This window comes from Myotis lucifugus, unplaced genomic scaffold, assembly GCF_000147115.1.
Source record: "Myotis lucifugus unplaced genomic scaffold, Myoluc2.0 scaffold_134, whole genome shotgun sequence".
NCBI lineage: Eukaryota > Metazoa > Chordata > Mammalia > Chiroptera > Vespertilionidae > Myotis > Myotis lucifugus.
In genome coordinates this window covers 297,549-311,175 of record NW_005871182.1, presented here as the reverse complement: position 1 = coordinate 311,175, position 13,627 = coordinate 297,549, and the positions used below count along the sequence as shown (strand labels likewise).

General features: G+C 49.6%; 1 protein-coding gene across 1 annotated transcript in view; it reads left to right on the top strand.

Moving 5' to 3' along the window:
- Positions 1 to 5,449, top strand: part of ALK (ALK receptor tyrosine kinase) — a 67,609-nt gene extending 62,160 nt beyond the window's left edge. The window contains exons 19-21 of the mRNA XM_023758627.1: positions 1,776 to 1,910; positions 2,708 to 2,798; positions 4,775 to 5,449. Coding sequence (XP_023614395.1) covers positions 1,776 to 1,910; positions 2,708 to 2,798; positions 4,775 to 5,449 — 901 coding nt within the window. The remainder of the gene's footprint in view (positions 1 to 1,775; positions 1,911 to 2,707; positions 2,799 to 4,774) is intronic.
- The last annotated feature ends 8,178 nt before the right edge of the window (positions 5,450 to 13,627 follow it).

Here is a 13,627-nt window from a genome sequence, read left to right as displayed (position 1 = left end):
CTGGACCCAGGCTTCGGTCTCGGATTTATTCTGAGCACAACGGAGCCTCTGAAGAGTTGGAAGCAAGAGTGTGACATGATCACTTAAAAACGAAAGCACTTGCTGCCATTGAAACAGACTGGAGTAGGACAGGTGAGCAGGGGAAACCACTCGGAAAATACTGCTCATTTCTAGGTACGAGGTGAGAGGGCGAGGCCTCGGGGTGGCAGGGGACGCGTCCAGAGTGGGTGGGTTCAAGCTCGGTCTCGAGTAGTTAGGGAACAGGATGCTGACCGCTGGAGTGGAGTGGGGTGTGGGAAGGGAACAGGACGCTGACCGCTGGTGTGGAATGGGGTGTGGGAAGGGAACAGGCCTGCTGACCGCTGGTGTGGAGTGGGGTGTGGGAAGGGGACAGGATGCTGACCACTGGCGTGGAGTGGGGTGTGGGAAGGGAACAGGATGCTGACCGCTGGAGTGGAGTGGGGTGTGGGAAGGGAACAGGATGCTGACCGCTGGAGTGGAGTGGGGTGTGGGAAGGGGACAGGACGCTGACCGCTGGTGTGGAGTGGGGTGTGGGAAGGGGACAGGGACGCTGACCGCTGGCGTGGAGTGGGGTGTGGGAAGGGGACAGGCCCGCTGACCGCTGACGTGGAGTGGGGTGTGGGAAGGGGACAGGATGCTGACCGCTGACGTGGAGTGGGGTGTGGGAAGGGGACAGGACGCTGACCGCTGGTGTGGAGTGGGGTGTGGGAAAGAGTGTGATGACCAAGGACGATGCCCACGTCTGCAGCGTGAGCCAGTGAGTGAGTGATGGTGCCAGAGCTGTAAAGAATGCAGCAGGAGCTGGTCGGTGCAGGGAGAAGGCTGGGTGGTGGTGTCGGGCGCATTCTTGCACGAGGCTGGCTGATGGTCAGAGGGACACGTTTGGAAGTCAAGTGGAAAGTGTGTGTCAAGAATTTTTCAGAGTTGGTATTCTTCTGATCTAGTCATTTCATTAGAATTATCCTAGAACTTACCAGGTTATTCTCATACTAAATTCAAGGAATTTATCCTAAGCTAATTGTCCTTTTAAAAAAATGCAAAGATATTCATCATAGTATTTTAAATATTTAAAAAATTTTAAGTGATAAGGCAAATATGACAAAACTACTCTGTGGGAATTTTTATAGCCCTTTGAAATTCTATTTACAAAATGTTTTTATTAGCATGGAAAATGTTATGCTATGATGGAATTGAAAAAAAATCAAGGTTCAGAAGGCTCTAGGCTTGTTTGGTTCAGTGGATAGAGCGTCGGCCTGCAGACCAAAGGGTCCCGGGTCTGATTCCGGTGAAGGGCACGTACCTTGGTTGCAGGCTCCTCCCCGGCCCGGGCCCTGGTTGGGGCTCATGCAGGAGGCAACCGATCCATGTGTTTCTCTCACATGGATGTTTCTCTCTCTCTTTCCCTCTCTCTTCCACTCTCACTAAAAATCAATGGAAAAATATCCTCGAGTGAGGATTAACAACAACAAAAAATCTAAGCACAGAAACTTGACTAGAACAAAAAACAACAACATGCTAATAATGGTCTTTTTACGGAGCATGGCACGTGGCTTTCTCATCTCTCCATATTAACAATTCTCTGTTGTGGAACGTGTGTAATAAAAAAAGTTAAAATTTTACATCTGTGTATGTGTGTGTACATGTGTGTGTGTCTGTCCGTGTGTGTGTCCATATGTGTATCTATGCATGTATCCATGTGTGCACACGTGTGCATGTGTGTGCATCCACATCCGTGTCTCCTGTCCTGTGCGCAGGTCCTTCGGAGTGCTGCTGTGGGAAATATTCTCTCTCGGATACATGCCGTACCCCAGCAAGAGCAACCAGGAGGTCCTGGAGTTCGTCACCAGCGGAGGACGGATGGACCCCCCGAAGAACTGCCCTGGGCCTGTGTACGACTCTTTTAGGGACATTTCTGCAAGTTACTAAGCACAGTTCTCCTTTTCAGAAAGCATCTGCAGCCCCATGTGCTTTGTGAAGGTGGAAGGGCAGGTGGCTGGCCTCCCTTAATGCGCCCGAGATAGGAACATGTCTGTGATTCCAGTGGGATGGGTTAGTCTTCCGGCCCCAAAAGCAGTAACTTCAACCCCAAAGAGATGTCCTTTGGCTGGCGGGAGGCCATGGGCTCACCAAGCTCACACTCCTCAGGAATGTGTGTCCTGGCCTCCACCCTTCTACCCAACACCATTGTACCTGAGTCCCCTAAAAACAGGGTGGGACAAAGTGGGTTTATGTTTGTCCATAAGAATAACCTCTGTGCTTGGCATGCTCGAAACTGTAAACCTACTTTTGCCCATTCCCCGCATTTTCTGTGTCCTGTCTGGCACCCCTCACCTGCTAGCCACAAGCAAGGCAGATGGGCAATGTAATCAGAATATTCCTCCCAGAGGTGACTTTAACTCAGGAATGGATGAGAGGTCCGTATTTAATGGGAACACAGGATGGTTGTGTTCATGGGCCTTGGTGTTAGCTTCTACACTTGGCACGATTCCTTGGCCTATCAGCAGAGGGCAGCATATGCCAACCACATGGGATCTGGGGTTACCACCCTCAAAGGCAGCGCCACCCCCATCCCACCCCCACCACCCCCACCCCACCCCCCGTCCCACATAGAAAGGCGTGGGGAGAAGAAAAGTACGTTTCATCCTGTTTCTCCTGGTTTTAAGGAATGTGCTGATCCTTCTTTCAGATACAGGATAATGACCCAGTGCTGGCAGCACCAGCCTGAGGACAGGCCCAACTTCGCCACCATCCTGGAGAGGATCGAATACTGCACGCAGGTACAGACATGCCCCTGGTCAGCAAGTTTTCATGAGGGCAAATGCCGAAACGTGAAATAAAAGTTAAACCAGCCAGAAGATGTGAGTTGGGATCATGGGAATGAATGTTAGTTATCTATAAAGTAAAATGATGGGGCCCTCAGCTTGCAAGTTTTATGGTTAATACCAGTAGCTGCTGTTTTCTTCAGCAGCACGTGACACGTGGCTGCCACTCAATAGGGAATCAATCCAATTCGCCAGTGTTACTAAATTCCCACCAGGCACCTCATGTTTTATTGAATAAAACTGGATCTGCAGGGAAGTATGGAAAACCCCTGCTCTCCAACAGTGTATAGCCTCTTAAAAACAGATGGCTCTATAGGAGCACATTTTAAAATATATACCTTTATTGATTTCAGAGAGGAAGGGAGAGAGAGAGATGGAAACATCAATGATGAGAGAGAATCATGGAGTGGCTGCCTCCTGCACGCCCCCCACTGGAGATCGAGCCCTCAACCCCAGCATGTGCCCTGACCGGGAAGTGAACCAAGGCCTCCTCCTGGTTCATGGGTCGACGCTCAACCACTGAGCCACACTGGCTGGGCTGTCTGAGCACATGTTGAATGACTCACTATAGACATCAATAATTAACAGAGGAGCTAAAATATAAATGAGAATCAGAAGGTGGTTATTTTTTATTCTTAAACTCTTTACTGATGAGTACTAGATCCATGTGCTTTCTGTTAAACTGCAGTCATGGTTGTCCCAAATTGCATAAAGTATTAAAGACTTAAATTTCCCCAAGTTTAAATTTTCTCCCACACATTTTTCTCAAATCTCTGGCAACTGCTTTTGCTTTTCTCTATTACATTCCGTGGCCATAAATATGATCTGTGGACGAAAATAGCACAGAGTTGGTGTGTGAATGGTTTTCCTCGCAGCGCTTCGGCATTTCCCGGGGTTCACAAAGGGCCCGTCACACCCAGACTGGAGAGCCACTGCTCTGTGACATCTGACGTGTAACAATATGAAAAATATAGTCACGCACCACCCACCCAAACATGAGGAGAGCAGGAGGCAGCCAGGAAGAGAGAAACCTTGTAAACCAACATGGGACGGTGTCTCCTCCCTCCCCACCCCCTTGCCCCATCTCACACACACAAACCTGGAGTCAGACACACAGAGTTCTCTTTTTAGAAAGATTTTATTGGGAATAGACTGGAATAATTTTTTTAAATATATTTTATTGATTTTTTACAGAGAGGAAGGTAGAGGGATAGAGAGTTAGAAACTTCGATGAGAGAGAAACATCGATTCAGCTGCCTCTTGCACGCCCCCTACTGGGGATGTGCCCACAACCAAGGTACATGCCCTTGACTGGAATCGAACCTGGGACCCTTCAGTCCACAGGCTGACGCTCTATCCGCTGAGCCAAACCAGTTAGGGCTGGAATAATTTTTTAAACTAGTTTATAAGTTTTTAATCCACTAATCCGCAAGATTTTCCCAATAGTGGTCTCTGCAAAGCCTTTCCAGCCCCCACCCCTGCCCGGGCAGTTGGGTGCTTCCAGCACCCTGCACGGCTTCTATCCCAGGGCTTATCCTGCACTTGTCAAGGGTGAGGAGGGCTTCCCATTGGCTGCTTTAAAAAAATGTTTTTATTGATTTTTAGAGCAAGAGGAAGACAGAGGGAGAGAGAGAAACATCGATGAAGGAGAAACACCATCATCCATCGGCTGCCTCCTGCACGCCCCCTGCTGGGGATCGAACCAGTGACCTTTTGATGGATGGTCGATGCTCAACCATGAGCTACACTGGCCAGGCTCCCATTGGTTTCTTATTCCCCCGTGCGTGTACATTAACATATTCCCAATAAACACTGAATGGTTTCCTCCTCAGTAAAGTAAGTGTGGGTGAGATCACGGCTCAGGTATCTTCCAGATCCGACATTTCGTGTCTGTGATTGAGTTTTAATCAGTTCGTTTCTCCTGCCTGTAGGATCCAGATGTGATCAACACGGCTTTGCCAATAGAATACGGCCCACTCGTGGAGGAGGAGGAGAAAGTGCCCGTGAGGCCCAAAGACCCTGAGGGAGTCCCTCCTCTCTTAGTCTCTCCCCCCGCAGGGAAAGGGGGGGACAGGCAGGACCCAGCCGCCCTGGCCCCCCTGCCCTCCACTTCCTCGGGCAAGGCGGTGAGGAAGCCACCGGCGCCAGAGGTCAACGTTCCAGTCGCCAGAGGGCCGGCCGTGGGAGGGGGACACATTAACATGGCATTCGCTCAGTCAAACCCGCCATCCGAGCTGCACAAAGTCCAGCGATCCCGAAACAAGCCAACCAGCCTGTGGAACCCAACCTACGGCTCGTGGTTCACAGAGAAGCCGGCCAGGAAGGCCCGCCCTCCAGCACAGAAGGAACCCGAGAGGGGAGGCCCGGGGCCCGGGGGCCCCGTCCCGCCCAGCGCTGCAGCGGGCAGAGTCCCCGGGGCCTCCCTGCTCCTGGAGCCGTCCTCGCTGACCGCCAGCGTGAAGGAAGTGCCCCTGTTCAGGCTGCGTCACTTCCCGTGCGGCACTGTCAACTACGGCTACCAGCAGCAGGGCCTGCCCCTAGAGGCCACCGCCCCCGGGGCCGGTCACTACGAGGACACGGCCCTCCAAAGCCAGCCCGGGCCCTGAGCCGGGCCCTCGCTTCTTTTCCTGGGGAACCCTGAGCCCATGGAGGGGGGCGGGCCACGGCTCCTCCACAAGCCAGACCAAACGCCACTTTTCCTTTCGTGCCAACTTGTTTTGAAGAGCCACATCAAAGCTGTATTTTCCAAATGCTTTCGAGAGGTTTTGAGCATGGGTTCATCCTATCATTTCAAAAGAAAAACATGTCATAAAGACAAGTGGGAGATACAAGGCCCGGATTTGGCTGCCTAAGGTTGTCGTGCGCGGCTGAGGCCCACGTCCTCGGGCCTCCACAGATGGGGGGGGAGTCAGACAAGCTGCTCACTCACGAGGCCACACCTGGAGCCAGGGATGCGCCCTAACCTGGATGCTGTGGACTGGACCACTGGTGGGCGGGAGGGGGGGGGGCAGAGAGGAGCTGTGTGTGACGAGTCAGCATGGGAAGGACATTCTCTACTTGGAAAAGGAAATTCATGGACAAGTAACTGAAGCGTCACGTGTCAGATGACAGACACTTTCTATCGTGCTACTCCTTGACGAGGGTAAAATGTGATAGTGACGGAGGTTTAGAGGAAACGTGCATGTTCTCACCTGCAGGAGGTCCTTCGAGTGGCCGAGCCCAGCGAGACACGCTCAGCATTCTATCAATATACCTCATGCCTTAAGAAAACCTCCTCCCAAAGTGAGCAACTGATGTGAGGTTTCCCACTGGACTAAAGTTCTAAATCAATTACTTTAAAACTTCCCACTAAAATAAACTCTGATCATTTAAAAATAAAAATTTGAAGCTGCTGTGACACATCAAAGCATAGAAACACATCCCTTCTCATGGGCTCATGTCAGTCTGTCTGGGCCAAAACCTTCTGCGTTTGGTCATGAACGCTGCCGGGTTGGAGTTTCTACGGGTGACAGGCAGGTCTGTGGAGTAAAGGTCCTCGGGTGGCCTGGGAGGTGCTCCTGCAGGACCAGCATCCTTCCTCCCCGTGTTCACCTCCTTTTCTCTCCTGGTCATGTGACCCCAGCACACATGGGAGCAGAGTTGCTGAAATACAGCATCATCTGCATGGCTATCAAATGCAGACTGAAACCAAGAATTTCTCCTCTGGGGGCAGTGAGTGCAGGAATTGAGGGACACCGAGTGCTGAGGGTGACAGCGCATGTCACAAAGTAGGGGTTCTGAGCTTGGTTTTCACAGATAATTTATCTCCACAAAAATATTACACACGCACTTATGCAGCAATGCTTTGCTTTACCAGGAAGCTCGGATCCCATTCTTTCTGTCTGCTCTGCCTCCATCCTCTTGCCCAGGTCCTCTCCTGGTCCTAGTTGTGCCAAAGCCTTGCTCTGGGAGGAAAGCCTTGTTACCTGCGGGACTCTGAGCATTCCCAGAAAAAGCACTGTGTACACACCACCTTCCCGACCTCCAGGTTCACCCGCATCGGGATCATCGCCTTGGACGTGGGAAAGCCATTCTGTTCTGACAGCACCAGGCCGAGTTCACGCCTACCACACAGACCCCTGGCCCGGCCAGCGGTTCTGTGCATCGGCAGACGCACTGACCACTTTTCTTTACCTTCTTAACTACATGTTTTCATCGGGCAGAATGAACTCATCTCTAAATAACCATATCAGGAAAGTTCTGGCTCATGCCAGGCACAAAAGTAAATAGTCTAATTATATCGACATCCACGTAGTTCATAAACCACCTGAAGGGGCCAAGAATCACGCCTGGAGAACCATGCTCCCGAGGGATGGCGGCAGAGGAACGCCAAAAACTGAACATGTCACTTCGCATCTGTAACCAGTGACCAATTAAACGGGGAGCATGCACACGCCTCCGCAGCCGAGTCTTTATTGCTGTTTTTCGGGGCGGGGGGGAGGTGGGGGGGGGGAGGGACCTTACCCCTTTCTCTTAAAAACTACAAATCATTACATTTTCAGACGATGCCCTACCACAATATTCACATCAAGTTCAAATGACAGTCAAGTCTTCAAAGCCTGTATACACAGCTAAGTAAACGCTCCACACTGAGACAGGACCGCCTCACGGCGTCTCATTGAACTCGCTGTAGGCCGAGGTATCAGCATCGGCACGGCATTAATCCGGACCCGTGTCCCCCCGGCACTGCCCAGCCACGTGGCCACGGCGATTCACAGAGGCTGTGATGCTCATGCTAACTATGGGCAGACACAAGTCAAGTTTGCAGGGACCACGTGAATTAAAACATAAGCCAGCACAATTACTGCCATCCCATGTCTATACAGAAGCTCATCAGAGTTCACCACCATCCCGCTGGGAAACTGGCCGTTAATGAGGAATGACCAGGTAATTAAATGGGGCACCCCAAAATGAGAGCAAATCGAAACAGCAGGGATAAACTTTCTTTTCTTAGCACCATCTTCTTAGTAGTCGAAAGTTTGGAATGTCCTCTCCCGTCAGGGTGAGTTCTGGCTCCTCTGGGGTCGCTGGGCCAGCCTGCACCTCAGTGTCTCCACAAACAAAACCGGACAGTGGCCCCTGGCCCCCGGCCCCAGGAGATTATAAACTGGGGGGAAGCACCGCGCTCCTCCCACGCCTCTTGAATTGCCCAGTGATTTGGGGCTGGGGTGGGGGGGAGGGGAGCTGCAGAAGCCAGAGTCTGTGCTTCTGCCCCCAGCACTGCAGCTCTGGGGGTTCCTGTGCCCACGCCCCTGCCCGCCAGCATCCCTGGCTCCTCATCTGTCCCTTGTTTAATGACAGTAGCAAGAACCCTACTGGATCCAAGTCCTTTTCGGCTCAAAGCATGAATGGAAAACTGTCTGTCACGCTTAGGACTGAGTGTTAAAGCAAGCATCACAGAAAGGAAGAGTTTGTCAATTGAGTAATCCTTTTTTAAAAATTCCTGGCATCTCCATCTGATAGTAAACTCGATAGCTCTAAGATGTTTTCTGTAACTGCAGATTAACTTTATCCCACTCAGAAAATCTAAGTAGTCAGGCTATTTTAATAGATTTCCCTCAGTAATAGCAGGATTAAAATTCATATGAGCTTTACAGACTAACACAGATGCCTATGGATTCAGACTACTCAATAACAGACTCCCACAACAAGATTCATAAAATTGTCTGGAGTGTTGTCAATCTGTCTTTAGCGATTTTTTAAGTGGGTCCCCAAAGAACATACAATTTGACTTTGCCAATTTCATCATAGCAGATGGCTCCCCGTGTTGTGTGAACAGACAAAACAAAAACCAGCATTTCTGTCATCCTCCACAAGACGCCCTAAAACAAAAACAACTACCGAGAACAAACAGTGAGGCGTCTGTGTTAAAATGCTGTTTTCATTTGGTAGCCTGAAGCAGGTGTATTTAACTTTCAAGGCACTCCTCATGTGCGAAGCTATTTTTAGCTCTAGATTAACAGCTTTAAAACGTTGGAAGAGCTCAGAGTGAGCACAGACTATTATTACTGACAACTGAGAGGCGGGAGGAACCTGAACCACAAACAAAGCCACAACTGTCCTCTCCTGGGGGCTGAGCAACGGTGAAACCAGTGCTGCCCGCCCACGGCCAGGCGCGCGGCCAGGCTCACCTCTGAAAACTCCAGGGACCCGCGTCTGTTCGCCCCCTGTCCGCAGACCTACGGCCCACGGCCTCCTAAAAGCAGTTATCTGCCCTCACTGAAATCAGCAGGCGCCTACCAGCTGGTTGTAGTCTTAGCAAATGAACTCTCACTAAGCCTTAGCAACCAATGTATTAGTGCCCCAAGGATATTTACATGTTAAGAAAGGCCATTTTCCAATAGAGATGAGTAGCAGACTGATAAGACTTCACATGAGTATAATGGTTTGGGTGGTTTAACACCCATCAGTTATTGAGAAACAGCAAGCGGACTGGGCAGGAGTGAAAGGACCAAGGTAGTAGACTGCACTTATCTGTGGAGTGGGGCGGGAAATAGGTTTACAGTTGTTCATAGCGAAAATAATATAATAATCATTCAAGAATAAACTGTGTTTCCCGTACTCACAGCTGTAAACCTACTTTTGACTCAAGCCAGTTAAACTCCTACTCTCTCATTTAAAAACATGAGCAGTTTGGTCTCAAAGGCCCCTTCCAACTCCAAAGTCTGGGATTCTGCAAGCCTTCTCCTCGGAGAACGTAAATTCCATCCATCCGCAAGACATGACAGGGAGCGGGGGGTGGGGGGTGGGGGAGGTGTATGTTCTTGACCTTGACTCTTAAAGCATTTAGAGCCAATTAATTCAGTGCACAATCCCGGGGAGCCAAATTATACTTAATCTTTATACAGAAATGGACCAGAAAGAAGTTTAGTATTAGATCGTTGTTTATTCTATCTATTCAGAGATTCCTTCAGTAAATCATAAAACCGTTACCACAGCAGAATGAGGTCAGTCAGGGTGGGTTCCTGGAAGAAGCAAGGCTGACAGGACTGAGACGCCTGTCCATCAATGACCTTCACCCCTTCAGTGTCACACACTTATTTCTCTCTGGTTACATTTGCCAGAAGTGCGGGCTATTATCACAGTAAAGTTATAAAATGTACCTTCTGAAGGTTGCCTTCGCCACACCTCGTATTTGATGACAGATCTGCCGGCTATCAGTTTGCACCTCCCGGGGCCCATCCCAAAGCGAAGTAACAGCACCCAGCAGAGGCCCATGACTCTGACCAGCCAGCATCTGTGGGCCCAGCATGCCTACACAAGTGTCCTGGCGCCATTGTGATGAGGAATTCATTGGGAACAGGAGTCCTTGCTCCCAATTACCACAGAATTGGATAGACCCCCTCTTTTCAGATTTATAGCGACACCCACTGCCACTAGATGGTGATTTTGGAAACTTGTGGTGAATGCTAGAGCTTTCTAGTGGATCTAGAATCCCCAAAGACAGCCAATTCAAATAATCCACCAAAAGACAAGACTGGGAAGGCAAGTTACCTACATTTTAGTGCATCTGAAAGTCAAGAAAAAAAAACAATGTAAATCTTTTTGTATTATTTCAAAGCAATATTTATATAGAGCTTCACAGTTCTCAGAATAAAGTCATAGGAAAGACAGACATCCTTTATCCTCGTGTCCGGACCAGGAAGCAGCTGGGGACAGAAGGTAAGAAACTGAGCAGAACAGGACACTGGATCCCGAGTCACACACCAGCGTGCAGTGGGGCCCCAGAAATCTCACTCCCGGAGCTCTACTCCCTTCGAGAAAAACATCATTTGAGAAAATTACACTTTAATATGACTAATCTCTTGGAATTCTCATTAGAAACCATTTTTATTGGCAGGTTCAGGAAAGGAGATTGAAATTGTTCACCTTCCTCTTCTCTGTCCATCGTCCATAATGCAAACTCCGCTTTCCCTGCTATCAACAAGGGACTTGGTATGACTATTAAAACATTTTAAAATCCACCTCAGGATGCTTTTTCCAAAAGCACTGGGTAGCAATACCCATCGTTCATAAGGAGAACTGGCAGGGACAGCCCATGTCACACCCCAGCTGACTGGGACCTAAGCTGAACCCAGAGGTCATGTTCAGAAGGAATGAAAAGAACATCCTGAAGCTGTGCGTACAGTTTTAAGATGATTTATTTCCACGTCAGTTTATTTTGATTTATGTGAAAAATAATTTGTTCAGTCTTCAAGAGGGTATGTCCACTTCGAGGAAAGGGGAGGTGGAAGAACTTACCCTCCGTGAGATCTGACACATGTCAGGAACACACATCCGGCTGCTTAAACTTCCTACACTTCAGAGACGCATCAGGTTCAAATTCAGTACAGTGGGGCCTTGACTTATGAGTGTCCCGACTAACGAGTTTTCCAAGATACCAGCCGTCTCTTGGCCGATTTTTTGCTTTGAGTTGCGAGCTAAAATTCGGGTTACGAGCCATCTTCAGATACCCCACCGCTAGTTGGCGCAGCGAACGTCACAGTGAACGCCACAACATCAGCCCAGCATCACGTGTCTCACTCGTTCACTTTAAGATTTGACATACGAGTAATTTGAGTTACGAGCTCCGTCACGGAATGAATTAAACTCGTAAGTCAAGGCCCCACTGTACAAATAGATTTCAGAGACTATTTGATTTTATTTATCCAATTTGAACAACACTACGTGTCCACTCCTGAGACCACATCCTCCGGACAAAGAAGCCGGCCCTCGCATCCCTCCACGTACGCTTCCTCTCCCGCCTATAACAAGGAGCATTAGCAAAAATGTTGGTAGAAAAATTCCATCCGCCTATGCAAAGGCATCACACCCTGCTTGTAATAAAACCATGATGTGGCCTCCTTGTTCAGCCCACACAGCTTCATCAGGAATGCCTGCTGTGGATCCGAGCCACGTGTGTGTAAGGGCCTGTGTGTGGACCGAGGGGTATTGCTAAACATTACTAAACACGTGTGATAATGTGAGTTTTGTATTAACTAATGTATTTGTATCATAAATAAGTGTAGTGAAGCCAAGGGCATGAAGAAAAATAAAAAGTGAATTCTCCTACTGGCTTGCAGTGTGGCCGTGCACATTACACGTCGCCGAGTGAATCACTTAGATAACAAATGTCTGGGGGTAGTTACACGACTCGATCTGTTTCTCAATTAAGAATGATTCCGAACACAGGAGGTCTCTAGCCATCGGTCACTGTGGCTTAAATAATGTTATCACAGAATCTACATAGGCAGGTCCAAAATACAACTCTGAAATGAAATGCTGGGCACACTCGGGTCAGATCCAGTTCACTCTCCCTCTATCAGACACACACACCACCATGTTCTCTAAATGATAGGTCAGCAAACGGGAATTCAGAGCCGGCCCCGGGAGAACACAGAGGCAGCTGCCTGAGGCGATCCTGTTGTGTCTTTCTTGCCCCCTTTTCTACCCAACACCCAACATTTTCTAGCTCCTTCAGGCCACTGTCCCGTCATAACGCTGGGCTACATGCCCTTTCCTCCCTTACAAGTAAGACTCCGGGTGCATGGCCGGCGCCCAAGGCCCGTATGAAGCTCAATAGCACCTGCTGCAGATGCTCGGCGGCCTGCTGCCTCTGGAACTCAGTGAACATCACCAAGCTCCACAGGAGCCGAGAATCACGCAGGTGCTGGGAACTAAGCGATGAGCGAAGCAGCCAAATATCCAGCCCTCGGGCCACTGAGGGGAGAGAGAAATAACAAGCAAAAATGTTACCGTGACCAAGAGTGCTAAGTGCTAGGGAGACAAACTAAACACGCGGGAAGGACAGGGGGTCAGGAGAGGCTGCGGGGGGCTCACAGCGGGCCCACAGTCTCGGCTCAGATCAGTGACATCTGTATCTGAACACTTTTAAGCACTCTCAATATCCCCACCAAGTTACCCTAAAACACAGACAAAGAGTTTTTAGTAGACTGCAGACAATCCTATATAATAAAAGCCTAGGTGGCGTCGCACGACTCCGTCACAAGATGGCCGCCACGATGTCATTACAAGACGGCCATGACGTCATCATAAGATGGCCGCCACAAGATGGCCACACCCCACATCATCACAACATGGCCACCGCCACGTCATCACAAGATGGCCGCCACAAGATGGCCACGCCCCACATCGTCACAACATGGCCACCACAAGATGGCCACCACCACGTCATCACAAGATGGCTGGCAGGGGAGGGCAGTTGGGGGCAATCGGGCCAGCAGGGGAGCAGTTAGGTGTCAATCAGGCTGGCAGGGGAGCAGTTAGGAGCCAGCAGTCCCAGATTGTGAGAGGGGTGTCCGACTGCCTGTCCCTGTGGGATCAGGCCTAAACCGGCAGTCGGACATCACCCAATGGGTCCCAGGTTGGAGAGGTGCAGGCTGAGTTGAGGGACACCCCCCCCCCATGACCAGGCCTCTACTTATTTATATATTTTTTAACTCTAACTTCAAAGTGTTCTGCCCTGCCTTACATAAACCAATGAAATCCCACTGGTATAAAAGACAGTTAAGCAATTTTAGAAAACTGTAGAAACACATTATTTTCTTAGGTGGCTCTCTGTCCATCAAAACAATATAAAAAGGGGTGGCTAGAACGTAGCTTTATTGTTGAGTGGAAAGCATGACACTTCTTAAGACGCTTTATAGGGACAGGACAAATCCGAATCATTACTGTAAGGAAAAAAAGTTAAGTCACTGAGAAAGGCAGAGTGGCAAGGCGAGGGGGGCGGAAATGACAAGATACCA